Below are 14891 nucleotides of genomic sequence, written 5' to 3'. Positions count from 1 at the left end.
ATTCTTAGTAGTAGAGTAGTGCCTGGAGGCCCAACCACAAGGGAGGCCCCGTTATGCTAGGCAGCATTCTACATCTAGTGAAGGATGCTAGACCATGATGGCTCCCAACCCTGTATGTTCGGTTCTCCAGACCATGCTTTACCAACCCCTTCTCCTCCATACCTCAACCTGCTGATAACCTTTGAGAGCCTAAAAGAATATGTCGGCCTTACATAAGGGTCCTCAAAGTAACCAAGGCTGTTGACCCAAGCTTGGGAGTGTAACTGAAACACACTGTAACATACCATCATAGTCAGTCTGCCTTTCAGATGAATCTGCTGAGTGCCACTTGGTGCCTTTTTGTTTTCATTACCATATTTTGCACTTGGGGGATGGCTGAGTGCCCGAGAGGTGAGGGATTCTGTATAGCAGAATACGCTTGAAACAGAACCAAAGCCTTGCAAATGTTGGATGCTTCAGCCTAGCAAATGAGTTGTGATATGTTTGGGTTGTAATGTCCAGGGACATCACCCTGCAAACTCTGGCAAAGAGCTTAGAACCAGTGGAGAATAGACTTCCCCCATGAATCCATCCCAGATCTCCTTGCAGCCCGCTGCATACCGGGATGGGAGTGTAGAGAGTGCTGTGTGGATACCCATCACCAATGAACTAATTATGGACCTCGCTATCTAAAATCAGTGCTTTGACTTAAGGGGCTTCGCAACTTGGTGCATAATTTATGGTTGTCCTGGAACTGCTGTTTGGTAAGGCCGTAGCTATCCCTAAGTGGAAGAGGGTGGGGAGCGATTAGCCTAAATGCAATGCAGGAGAGGTAGGTTTGGAAAGAGAACCCTGCCTCTTGTTCCCTTTGCCACGGGGGGAGAGAGAGGAGTGCACTGAGGGAAAACAAGGCACGTGAGCTCGTGACGGAAAAATTGCTTCTGACCCCTGCCTCCCCCACTGCCGCCTCCTGACTGACTGACTGCAGAACTGTGCAGACTTTCACTGTCCCCTCGCAACGTTGTGATCACCGGGGAGCTTTGGATAGGCAGGAAAAGGCCCTCTGATTGTGCCACACGCAGAACCTCTGGGGGGCTCCCCACATTTCGTTAGACACAAACGTAAAGTTAAGCGTCGTCTTGTCACCTCTCACTGCCGTAGCTGTTCTCCTCTCTCACCACCGCCTCCAGCCTCCCTGCTTGTCCTTCCTGGCCAGACCAGGTCTGATTTCCAACTGGAAGCTCTTCAGGGCAGGAACTTGCCAGTTTTGTCTGCCTGTTTAAATATCAGGTGCTATACAAATACAGCTGCTCGCACCTTCCTGTGCACTGCTGTTCCTTGGAATGAAAGGAAACTCGTATCCAGCAAGTCAAGGGCTAATGCTCAGCGAGACACCTGCAGTAACTCCTTTCTGCCCTTCCCTGTCTGGTCAGTGGGCGATGTCTGTGACTAGCCATGGTGGGAATGAGACACACAATGCAAACGTCTCAAGGGCCACAGCCCATTCATGTTGAGTAGCTCCTTAATTGGTGGTGCCCCATTGATTTCAATGGGATTACTCACTGAGTGAATGAATAAGGGTGGCCACTAAATTGGGGAGTGAAATGGTCTGGGGTCAGAGTGCAGGATTATTGGGAGTTAGGAGAGCCATAGTCTCCTGTTTCTAAGTGTATTCTAATGCTGTTAATATTCTCTCTCTGCAGCCGCAGTACACAAACCTGGGGCTCCTAAATAGCATGGACCAGCAGATTCAAAATGGCGCCTCGTCCACCAGCCCCTACAACACGGAGCACGCTCAGAACAGCGTCACGGCACCCTCGCCCTACGCCCAACCCAGCTCCACTTTCGATGCCCTCTCGCCCTCCCCTGCCATCCCCTCGAACACAGACTACCCGGGACCCCACAGCTTTGACGTGTCATTTCAACAGTCCAGCACGGCCAAGTCAGCAACATGGACGGTAAGGCTGCAGAAAGGGAGGACCTCCTTGACTTGGGCCTAGAAGCCACTGGACGGGCTAGTAAAGAGCGATAGGACTGCAATGAGGAGACAGCTGGGAGGAGGGGAGGGGAAAATGAATCTGGGCCATGTCCATTAGGGATAAAAATCCCAGAGATTCCCTGAAAACCGAAGGGGTATGAAGTGCACCCAAGGTGCATAAAATGTGCTGCCTGTCTCCAGTTCAAAGAATAAGGGGCTTGGGCACTGAACACGGGTTGACACTCAGAATAGCGATCCAGTCCCACAGATTGAAAACAAGGATTTTAGCCCAGGCAGAAGAAGGGGTTTAGCTCTCCACTCAGCTTCCTCGCTCAGTATGTTACAATCAGATTGAGTGCGCTAAGCGTGGTGTTGAATGAACAGTGATGCCATGAGTGCCGATTGGCAAACTATACTCTCCTTTCTGACTCTGGGTGTGACTCTTTCTTTTTTTCTTATCCTACGCTCGTCTTCCAGGCAGGGATTGATCTCCAGCGTTGCCAACTCTCATTATTTCTGATGCGTGCGGTGGTGGGATTTTTTTAAAACTCCAGCTCTTGAAATCATGTGATTATGCAAGATTCTCTCTCTCGCTCGCCCCTCCCCCCCCCAGGGTTTAAAAACTTGCATATCTTTTAAGCTAATCTCATGAATATTGGGGGCCTAACTCATGATTTTTGAATTCTTGGGATTGGCAGTACTGGATCGCTAGGGAAGTTCTGTGCCTGCAAAGAATCATATCTTTGTATTTAAATGCTTTTATGCAAGAGAGGCCGTTTGACCATTTGGAGAGGAGACCTTTGCTTTCTGTGTCCATTTATATTTGAATTTGTAATTTAAGCTTTGAATTCTATATTACCCTTCTGGAAGAAAATGAATCTTTCATATATTCACATATTTAGATGTGTTCTTTCAGGCTAATAATTTTAAACCTAGGCATCCAAGTTTAAAAGGTTCGCTGTTTTCTCTCTTTCACCTTAAACATTTTTTGTGGTTTGGTTTTTAATGCTTGTCAGAATCACTTTATATATACACTCCCTGCTAACTGGGTAAATGTTTAAGATTCAGTTTTTTGGTCTTATAAAATAACCTTTAAATCTAAGACCATTAAAAATGTACGTTGGGTTTTTTTAATTCTAACAGGATTCAATTTTTAAATCAAGTTAGATGTTCTCCCACAGTGCTTGCAACTAAAACACAGTGTCCAGCATTCTGCTGTTGCAAGAGAGTTTAAAAAATTACATTGACCAGTTTATTTTTGTTGTCCAAATAAAGAGAAATTGAGATGGTGTGGGGACAGGGAGAGGGTGGAAATCAACATATAATGAACAGGAAATTATTGCATATCTTGAACGTTTTCTGTTTGCCAACATCACTTCAGAGTGTCTAGTCTTCTTAAGGAAACCGAATTTATTTTGAAAGACAAACATAATCGTGTTCTTTCAAAAGCCAAATTGTTGTTGTTTGCCTACAATTAAAGGGAGGCCGTAAAGAAAACCATAGATCCCCTCCTTACCTGTTAGTAATCCTGCCTTAGACCGTTGTAATTCAAATAAATATGAAAATCTGGATTTCTCTTTATCCTGTGTAATTTTATTTTTTCAACTTAAGGAAATTGTGTTGATCAGTTTTACTTTCCATTTCTCCAGCACAATGTTCCTATTATATTTTCGGTTGTGTTCACCGTTTGGGGTGAGGCTAAATAGATATATGTTGGGTTTTTTTTAAAGACATTTTTCACTACGTATGGTACAGGGTTTTGTAAGACGAAAAATTTGCCACCAAAACATTTGACGCTCTCCCATTAGTTGTCTCTGGAAAGTGCTTTCATGCGATGGAAATGCAATGCATTTAGTGCCCCGAATGCAGCAAAGCACGTGAGTTGTCCCGTGGATATCAAGGGAGCTACTCGTGAGCTCAAAGTCAAGCACATGCTTTCAGTCCTTTGCTAGATCTCATGCCCTGTATCTGTATATCTAAATAGGGTAGATATGCTGGGGTTCAGTTCTGGTGCAGGGGGGCATGCAGGGGAAGTTTGAATTACATGCTGGTGAAAAGCAAACAGGCCTGTAGACCAAATTCCTTTCTCCACAGAACAGCATGGGGAGATGTAACACTAGCTTGCCCCACCAGTACACTTCAGTGCTGCCCTGGAGGGGGCTGTGAGAGAGATGAAAAGGTAACTCGGGTCTGGTTTACACCTAAACATTAGATCACCCTAGCAACATCACTCAGGGCTGTGAAAACCTGCTCACTGTGCAATGTAGCTTGGTCGACCTGAGCGCCAGTGTAGACACGACTAGGTTGATGTAAGAATCCTTCCATCGACCCAGCTGCCGCCTCTAGGAGGGGTGGATTAATTCAATCAATGGGAAAAACCTTCCGTCGGTGTAGGTAGCATCTGCACTCCAGCAACAAAGCTGTAGCCCATAGCGTAGCCTCTTTGTACATACGGGTACCCCAGCTGCAGCACCGTAGCTGTGCAGGCTGGCTGTCGTGTAGACATGCCCACAGTTTTCATGGCCCACTCAGCTTTGGCCTTTCTGCAAGGTAATGCTGATGAAATTAGTGCTAGTTGGTGGTGAGGTTTGTTTTTTTCTTTTTTTCTTTGCAATGTCCACTGGGGACTGGTCTAAAACCAATACAGCTCTTAAGCCCTTGAGCAGTTATTTCCATCTTTAGAGCTCTGCCCTGTTGCTAATTAATCCACCAACTCGTTTCACATGGGCCTTGAATGGGTGGTAATATGCATCTGGCTGCTTTACTGCTGGGGTAGGCGGGAGAGGATTGAAAGCTGTCTTCCTTGCTACTGCTTTAAGAAATAAGAATACACTCAAACATTGAGGAGAGAGGGTGGAAGATTGCCCCATCCTCTTGACAAATGCAGCTGGTATTAAGGTCTTGTTGGACTCTTTGTTGAGTAACTCATTCCCCCCCCCCCCCCCCCGAGATGTGATTTCATGTGCTTTGATTAATGCTTGTCCTCTCCTTTCTCTCTAATGACAGCTTAGGAATTTACCTGACTGGAAAAGTTTTTTACGGTACAATGACCTATTAAAAGCTTAATTACAAGAAGGCCCCACCCTTAAGAACCCCAGAGTTTAAAGCACTGTTTCTGGCTTTCTCTTGCAGTTCCCAGGGGCAACAGCATTAAGAAAGGAAGCCAGGTTACTGTATCACGCTCTTTCCCCTGCTTGGGAGTGGCTTAGCAGGGCTGACCCACCTTGCCCTATTGGGAACCAGAGTGTCTGTTGCCAGTGGATCTTCTTGTCCTAGCTGACAGAGCGAATCAAGGAACGGCCTTCTCTGAGGTTGTTCATGGTTGAGTCACGCTAGGTTGAGCTCATAGCTCTTGAGGGCTGCCAGTTAGTTTCCCACATAGGAGTGGCATTGTGAGGTATGGACATTTTGCCACTAGGCATTGGCCTGAGACCACCCATTTATTTTTCCTGGGCCAGTGAACACCTATCAGATGGTAGCTAACATTGTCACTGTTGATCCAGCTGGACTGGAAGCAGTGACCTAGAAATGAAAGATGCAAAGGATGGTGGATAAGGTAACAGGAGGGTTGACTTGCACTTCAGATTCTGTGGTGGGCTTTTGATTAAAAGTTGACCAGAAATCCCAATGAGAAGCAGCAGTCGCTGTTGGGTGAAACTTTGTTTCATTTCATGTGGATAACAAGCAATGAGTCTTTTGAATTTTATCTCTGAATTCTCTAATGACCATATGGTAGGTATTCCAGTAAAATGCATTGTCTAATCCAGTGAGTTTTTCCATTTCTATACAGCGTTTAATTAATTAAATTAATGACAAATTAAGACTGGATTGTGGAGAACTTCAAAAGGGTCTCTGAGTTTTGAATTCCTTGAGAACACAAGAAGAGGTTCAAGTAAATCTGTATTTTCAAGGACAAACATTAAAATCCTTCGAGGTTTTTTTTTTTTTTTAAACAGTGCTACCGATCCAAGAGCTTAAGTTAAATAAAAATCAACTGAAAGTCAAGCTATAAAAAGGAACAATGTCTTATTTTTATTTGGTAATGAGAAGTCAAGGGTGTATCATTAAGCCTGAGAGAGAGCCCTTCCAATTAAGGTGAAGTCTATGCCATATGACGTGTCATTCATTGTGGGATACTTGCACGCACTGAATTCCCATATACCAGGGCTCATGATGACTCCTCCCATATTTGGAAGCAGAAGAAAACAAGACGTTTCAAAAGTGTTACACCTGGGATTGTTTTCTGCACAAGGAAGAGTCATGTACGTCTGACCCCACCCACTCCAGTAAAAAACACACTGACTTTTCCTGTGCAAGATGTGGCAATCAGCTGTCACTAGCAGAACCAGTTGCATGTAGAAAAGACTGATTGCAGTAGGAAAATAAAAATCTAAGCAAGAGATCAGGGTGAACTAAAGTTAACAGTATTGCCAAACTCAAACAATCAAAAATCACAAGTCAGACTGTTTTAAATTAGGAGATTGGTTTAATAAATCCTGAGAAGTTTTGGGTTGTTCTTTTTATTTGCCCTTGGATTTCAAGACTTGCGGATAAACATGCTTCACATTTTCATGCTTTTTTTCTGTAACCATGAGAGCTAGACATTTCCCCTACCCTTCTTTTTAAAGAAAGCTGAGATTTTTCATGTAGCCTCTTGATTCCTGAAGCTGGGGCTTCAAGGAAAACACCTACTATTGCAAGACTCCTGGGAAAACCACAAGTGTGGCGACACAGAATTAATTATATTCCCCTCCAGTAGATTGGGTTTAGCAGAGATTGGCCCTTGCAACATTTTGTTACAGAATACAGAACTCTGTGAACTTTGACTCTCAAGTTCGGAGCAGGATTGTAAGCTGCTGTTGTGCGCTCATTAACTGTGCCTACAAATCTGCTAGCTGCACATACAGGTGATCAGCTATGCATATAAATAACTGTTTGCTAGTGCCGTTACTCATCTTGTTTGTGCACAATCACAGTAACTGCATCAAGTTTTAAACATCAGTCTTCGAAGGATCAGTTTGAAGCAAACAAAAATGCAATAGCTGTTCTAATCCTCATGGAAGAAATAGGCCCGCAATATTAAGGTGGCTTCTTTAACTGGACCAATGGTTTCTTTTTTTAAAAAATAAATCACTGCCCATCCCTTGCTAATCAGGATTCTGCACAGCACATTAAAAATAGTAAATCCAAATTCATGCAAAAAACAACCAACCTATATGCCAACAGTATGGTAAAGTAGCTGGAAGCCAGAAACTCCAGTGTTAAAGACGCACGCACGGCCTTAACTCTGCCGCTCTTTTGAGTGTGTGTACATTGCAACAGCCTTTAATTACATTATCACACAGTTATCTCCAAAACATTGTACCATTTAGTATACGTTCGCCTCAGACACAAGTAATTACTTAACATCTTGGAGTCATCCTTCTTGAAGATATGACATATGTTGTATAATGCTAAACGTGTACCTAAGGCTGAAAAAAACCACCCCATGTTTGATACTATCACCGTATATAAAAGGTGAGCGTTAAGAGTTCACATGCAGTCTTAACTTTTGGTGTTTCTTGATCTTTGAGGGCTCAAATGTGCTAACTTACCCTTTTAGTAAGAGAGTTTTTCCTCGGTTTCTGGTTTTCCAGTCTTTCCTTGGAACCTCCTAGATTTTTAGAGAGGAAATAGAGGAAGGGGGCCTTGCTTTGGGACTTTGCAAAATGGAAGAACTTCATAGAATATCAGGGTTGGAAGGGACCTCAGGAGGTCATCTAGTCCAACCCCCTGCTCAAAGCAGGACCAATCCCCAATTTATGCCCCAGATCCCTAAATGTCCCCCTCAAGGATTGAACTCACAACCCTGGATTTAGCAGGCCAATGCTCAAACCACTGAGCTATCCCTCCCCCGCTTCAAACACCTGTTTGGGTAGGTTCCATAATATGGAACTACATACATAGTACTGGTCTGCCCCATCCCATGCAAGTTAGAAGGTGCACATTGAAAAACTTTCTCTCTCTCCCCTCAGTCTGAAGATTTGCACAACTCCCATAGTGCATCACAGCAAGTCCTGCATCTGTTTGCCTTTAAGGGGGCACCCTGGCTAATTCTTCCACATTCTTGGATGGGGGCACCTGCCTCAGCCCAGTATGCTAGCCAGCTAAATGGTCAACGTGCTCTTGGAAAGCCTTCCTTTAGCTCTTGCTGTAACAGCTACAGTAGGGCGAGAACTCCCCTTCAACATTCAAACAGATCAGAACAAACCAGGGGAGCCATACCTGACGATGCATGAGCTTTCAGGCCATGGGAGAACATTGAAACGTGCCTTCATTGACAAGGTTTTCTAACATGAACAAAAACCAAACAGGCAGCGATGGGGAATGGGTGTCAATGGCAGCAATTACTTCTGTAAATGGAGGTCCCACAAATCTGCTTTCCAGATGAAAGCACTTCAAAAGCCTTGTTTACATTTGTTTTCCTTGGGGGCATGGTCGAGCCTGGCAGTAAGGCTGTAGGCATCTTTTGAGGCACTACACTTTGTCCTGTGTCTTTTTGAAGGGCTGATTTTTTGCCAAGAAAGACAGGAAACCCTCCATCTAATTTTCTGAAGGAGGTGCCTCCTCATAGTAAGGAAACATTTATGTGCTAGCTAATTCACCCGTAAAAACCAGTTCAGGAGGGGCCTGAGAATCTATTTTTGCCTTTTGCACCATAAAGAGATCTGAACACATCCTGATTCTTATTCAGAATAATAAAAAATAGTAACCAGGGCCTCATTCCCAGAGACCTTCTGGTTTGATTAGTCGTATCTTTCCATGTGGCTGTCTATGGTTTCAGAAACTTGCCTAATTTGGCTTTTTTTTTTACTTTCTCTTTCTGTGTATATATTTTTGTCTTCCATCTTTTAAATACTCTAAGGATAGTGTGGTCACACAATTTGAACAGTTATTTGTAGTAAAGTTTTTTGTTGTTGCTAATATTAATCTTTAATATTTGTATTATGGTAGTGCCTCCCCTGAGAGCAGGGCCCCATTGCATTAAGCGGCTGCTCAAGAGACTCTCTCCCAAGCATCTTATAGTCTGATAGACAAGATAGTGACTTGGGTAAGATTACACATGCCGGTCGGTGTTACAGCTGGGTATAGAACTTGGGTCTGCCGAGTCACTGCCCACCAGACCATACTGCCTCACTGTATAACAAATAAGTCAAATAATGTGCTCAGCACCAGGAACACTTGGGTTGCTAAACAAAATACAATGCTTAGGCCCTTCCCCAGAAGGTTCACAATCTCAGGTTGCCCAGTGCTATCCATGTGCGTGCATGGAGCACCGTTGACTTAGCTATGGGCCACCAGTGCTCTGTGCAGCCCTTCCCATTCCAACGTTGCTAAAAAGCAAGTTACAGAGGGGGCTAGGGTTGGCACCGGGGGTATCCCTTGCATGGTGGTCCACAGAATGAAAAAGCTGAGCCACCATTTGGTGGAAATGAAATTCTTTGCTTTCTTCCGTATTTAGTGTATCAAAAGGAGTCAGCAAAAATCTCATTCTCTGTCGGCTTTACTAAAAACAAAAATCTAAAGGTTTTTGGTTCTTAATGAGAATTCTCTGCGTCTGGGGCAGCAGGAAAAAGTGTCAATTAAACATAATTGTCACCAGTGCAACCTGAAAAGCCCCACCTTTCATGAGAAAAGAATAAAAAGAATCCTAAGCCTGGATTAGGATCTTGTACTGTATGTATATTATAAATATAGTTTAAAAAAATCACCGTGTGAAAAGAAACATATGATTCAAACATACCATTGCGCCTCTAGCAGTATTGCCAGAGGAATTATCTTTACAAGGAACGGCCACAACCTGGAAAGGGGCCATCTTTCAAATCAAATCTGTGTGGGGCTTGTGGTTTCTGGGAGCTAGGCGAAGTAAGGGTTAAAAACATTTACGGAGAAGAATGTCAACTGGATAGTGGCTGGGTGGGCATCTTAAAAGTAGCAAGAGCAGGAAAAAATAGTAGCCCCCACCCCCATTTCTTTGCCTTCTGTTGTTCACTCTTGGTTAAAACTTGGCATATGTCTAACAATACTTAGCACTTACGTAGTGCTTGAAATCTTCAAAGTGCTGTACAAACATTACAGCACTAATCCCTGCAACACCCCTGCCTGGTGGGCAAATCAGGGTTATAATCCCTGTTTTAGAGAGAGTGCGAGCGAGAAGCAGATGAGCCAAATTTTCCAAATGTAGCCACTGAATTTTGATGCCTTGATTTTATTTATTTATTTTTTTCCAGGGGCTGCCTTTGGGCTGATTTTCAATTGGCTGAGTGCCCTCAGCACTCGCTGACTGGACCAGTGAGCGGTCAGCGCTTCTGAAAATGAGGCCCTTGACATCTCAAGTTGGACAGTCAAAAATGTTGGCCATAAAGACTTGCCCGAGGTCCCGTGGTAAATTGGTGGTGCAGCGCAGGGGCTGTGTCCCAGTCAGACTCATCTGTGTCATGTGGATTGGGGAGCATTTTTAAAATATAAATGTTAGCAACATCTCTGTTTCCTGGTGGTCTTGGGTCATTGTACAACTGTTGTTTCCCTCCCTCCCCCTTATTTCAAACGTGTTCATTTTTAGAGTGTCTGTTTTTTAAATAAATAAAACATTAAACAAAACTAAAAAACTTTGAGGTACAAAGATATATGTCAAGTCATTATTGTGTAATTTAATACCTTAATATTTTGGGGTGGGAGGACAGCGTTTAAAATAGACCCTTGTTGCACCTGCCAATATTTGTAAAGTATAAAGGGGGATCCTTGGGCAGAATACTTCCCTCTTTTAGCTCAGATGGAACACATTGGATGATGTATCTGCCGATTTGGGTTATTTATAAGGTGGCAGTTTTTCCTTTTTTATGCTGTAGACTGGACTGCAGTTCCAGAATGCACTTAAGCACCTACCTAAGTGTGTGTGAAGTCAATTGGACTACTTGTGCTCAAAGTTAAGCTCCTTGTGCTGAACTGGGGTGTAGGGGTGTGTTTTAGTAGAGCAGGCTGCGATAAGGGTAAATATTCTGCTTAAAAGACCATCCCAGATAGAGGTGGTTTGTATATAGAGGGAGCATGAACTTCCATTGCACAATAACTGCTTTTCTTAAGGTTTTTACTATGTAAAGAAGATGTGTAATGTCCATATTTTCACATAGCGTATTAGCTACCAAAAAGAGCTTCTCTAACTAGACCTTACAGTGTGTGTTTTGATTTATTTTAAACTTCATATTGATATGAGGATGCATTTACTGTCCTATTATAAACAGGAAAACTTTTGAAAATTCAACACATTTTATATACCGGATTAATGAAATTGATGTGGAAGGGACAGTTCTGCTGTCTAATACATACTTTGATACCAGGTTGTGGGGCGGGGGGGGGGGGGGGGGTTGTTTTCTAAGCTAGCAAGCTACATACATGTCTGATACACAGGACCAGTTTATGACTTTCTAATGCAATACAAAATGTCACATTTAGGTGATGGTAAAGTTGCATCACAGATAAAAATGAGGAAATGTAGTTTTATGGCTGACCTTTCATCGCAGCAGTGTGATTATTTTTTTTAAGTATGGCTTATTTGGACATCCTGGTTCTGTGTTAGTTAGTCTGCTAATGAATATGCATTTTTAAAAATCGCTCGCTCTCTTTCTGAGGGAATCACTGAAGTTATTGACCTAGTTCCTTTCAAATATTTAAAGCACATTTTGGTAATTTTTTTTCAAGAGGAAGATCAAAAATATCTTTCAAGTATATATTAAAAAATCATGACTTTTGGTCTGGATTGACAAAGGCCAGAATGTCCTTGCTCCTGAGTCATATGAAATGTGTGATTCCCAGCGGATAGTTGTCCATATCCCTAGCCATACCAACTCAGAGTCCTCAGATCCAGCATGGAAGCCGAACTACCTCTTCAGCCCTGTTCTCTGCTGCTCCTCAGGCTGGCTCTGCTTTGTGGCAGTGTTATCTAGAGGTCTGGACTGGGGCTCAGGAGACCTGGGTTCTATTCTTGGCTCTGCTACTGGCCTGCTGGGTGACTTTGGGCAAGTCACTAGCCTCATGGTGCCTCAGTTTCCCCATCTGTAAAATGGGGACAATGATACTGACCTCTTTGTAAAGGATTCTTGAGATCTACTGACAAAGTGCTGAAGAAGTACTAGATATTATGTATTTTTATTATTTGTTTATTTGTGGTTGAACTTCAGTTCTCAAGGCCCCTAACTCATCACATTTACCTAGCAATAAAAGTTCATTTAAAATATTTTTAAAGTTTATAAACAAGCCTATTGAAATATTGGGTTTTGGCCCTGGCTTAGCTGGTAATTTAATGCTTCCTCAGCTTTATGTCTAGAGTGTCAACACTGTAAGGCACACCAGAGGGAAGTCCTCATGCAGGAGAATGGTTTGAGTGTCTGTCTGCTTGAATGAAAGCCGCTCTTCCCATTTGTGTGGCTGGAGTGAGAGGAAGTCAGAGGACCTTGCACTTCAGCCAGCAGAGCAGTCTGATGTAGAGTTGGTAACGCTCTTGCTCTAGCATCCCTGATCCTGGGTGGCCATTGGTACCATTTCATCAGTCTCAAATTGGTCATCGCCCAGTTCCTCCCTCTGAGTGTGATCTAGTCTACCATGGAACTGGGGCTCCAACTCTCCCTCCAGACTTGGACTTGGAAGAGCAGCCCAAGCCTAGTGGTGGGTTGAGGTGCATGAGAGTGAACAGAAGATACACAGTGGCAATGGCCCTAGGGTCCAGTTCGGAGGCCAGCCAGTAAGGAACAGGGAACCCTGGGGCGCTGGCTTCTGGAAGTTGCTATCTGCATGCCAATAGGGGAGAGAGGAGAAAAGTTCCCAAGAGATGCTCACCGGACACTGAACATGAAGTGATGTGTTCATTAATCAGTTATGTGCTGATATATTTTATGGTGAGTTTGTTTCCCATTCTTCCTGCTGCAGACTTCTCAGGTTATTAATTCTGAGTCATCCATTTGCTGTCCTATCTCCAGTGTTCTTGAAGCATATCTGTGCAGGGCATTGCTAGACTTCTTATTAGGCAGATTTTGCCTTGTTTAAAGGCCTCTCACTAAAGATCATCATTGCAGACTCCTACCTAGAAAGGAGCCATGGGTCCCTAGAATGGCCATATGGGGAAGGAGCACTGGCCCAGATTTTTAAAGGCATTTAAACTTTTGAAAACAATGGGAGTTTGGTGCCTACAGACCTTTACAAATCTGGTCCATTGTAATTAGAGGGCATATGTCACATGTCATTTTCATGAATGTTAAACCGATATAATAGAAGATCGTGAATCCTTTCTTCAAGGAACTTGACCAAAACCAGTTGCTTTTAAAGCCGACATTCTCCTCTGGAAAGTGACGGTGTAAAAATGGCACTTTCTTGCCCCACAGCCCCTCAGTTCCGTGAAAATATGCTGACTTCTGTGAGAGAAACAAGTTTTTACGAAAGGCCTGGATTCTCCATCTTCTGGTGCAGCATCAGCAAACTTGTTCACTAAGTTCCAATCAGTGAGATCAGGCAAATCCAGTGAAGGAAATGGCATTGCATTGGTGTCATTTGCATGCAAAATCAGACCACCCGCCCTCCACAAGCCTTTACTGTTGGCGATGCTTGAGGTGTAAAGAACCCATCTAGATGTGTGGATTCCAGGTTGCATTTGCAGGCCTGGTCATTAGTAAAACAGGTCCAGGTAAGTACCTTTTGATATGGAGTCATTGAGAGACCACAGACTTGGCACACCATGATCCCATTGTTAGTCACTTAACAGTAGAACGGTACTCTCTTATGGAGGCGTCTTCTACTAAAAGTGAAGCGGGATGGTGTTCTACATTTGTGGGCAGCTTATTAAAACAGGGCTAATAAAGAGCCTCTCTTGTATAGGGTTTTCCTGTGCACTTTTAAACGTAGTGTGCATTGTGGTTTTCCATATTGGCTAGAGAAGTGAGGTGCCTAACTAGAGAGGTCTTTTTCAGAAAGTACCAAGTGTCGCCACTCCCCAAAAATCAGCATCCTTTGAGGTGTCTTAAGTTGGCAAGCCAAAATCACCTTTGGAAATCTAGGCCTATATTTTTGTCTCCTGTGTGACACAATCTTAGTGTAATCTGCTTGCTGAGGAGCTAGCGCTTGTGGGCTTCGTTGCAAAGCACAGCTTAGTTTGTATATGAACTGCTACTGTCCTGGGCCGTCATTTGGCAATCTGCTTAGTGCTCGCTTCCCTGCGTAGGCAGCTGTATTTGGGGGCTTGGCCATCCTGGGAAAACAAGGGTGTAACCGTTAGCTCAGTCAGTTTTATCCACTGGTCATTCCAACCCAGTTACACCTTCTAGGGATCATCCATCCCTCAAGCCTCATGAGGGAGAGGCTCTTGCCTGACTTGTCACTGACTCACTTGCCACTGTATGAGCTAATGTCTGTCTTGTCCCTGTGAAATGTGTCACTAGGCAGCCCTGAAATAGAACAGTAGCATTTTTATGGACCCCTGGCATTGTTGGGGCTGTGATGGGGAAAACATTGACTGCTGACCCTTCACTCGCTTCCATTTATCTACATTAGTAGCTCTGATCCTAGCACATCTTGAATATCCATGTGTGTTTTTGCTTGCACTGCTGCAGGTACGTTAGAGTTAATAACAATAAAAAAAAAATTAAATAACCTTTGAGTTTTGGCCGCAGGCAAAGTAGGTGAAATGATGTGTTTTGGAGATGAATGTTCTTGCAGGAGGCAAGATGTAGCTTGCAGAAGAACATCTGCAACCAATCCATTCTGTATGAGATGGGGCCAAGACTTGTTTGTCTCTCAGTACCTGTTCAAACATGTAGCACAGCAAAAATTTCTAAACACGCTGTGGAGGGTGGGCCAGCAGAGAGAGAGAGAGAAATCCAAGCTGAAAGTTGATTAAATAGCTGTGATT

At 43.6% G+C, this 14891-nt stretch overlaps 1 protein-coding gene across 7 annotated transcripts in view; it reads left to right on the top strand.

The window, feature by feature from the left end:
* The window catches only part of TP63 (tumor protein p63), a gene marked incomplete at both ends in the record, with an annotated part of 133188 nt that overhangs the window by 68777 nt on the left and 49520 nt on the right, over nt 1-14891 (top strand). For all 7 annotated transcript variants that reach the window (XM_084639280.1, XM_084639279.1, XM_084639282.1 and 4 more), the window contains one exon: nt 1683-1937. In XM_084639280.1, coding sequence (XP_084495406.1) covers nt 1683-1937 — 255 coding nt within the window. The remainder of the gene's footprint in view (nt 1-1682; nt 1938-14891) is intronic.

This window comes from Lepidochelys olivacea (assembly GCF_965140295.1).
Source record: "Lepidochelys olivacea isolate rLepOli2 genome assembly, chromosome: 9".
Lineage (NCBI taxonomy): Eukaryota > Metazoa > Chordata > Testudines > Cheloniidae > Lepidochelys > Lepidochelys olivacea.
This window is presented reverse-complemented; position numbering and strand designations above follow the sequence as displayed.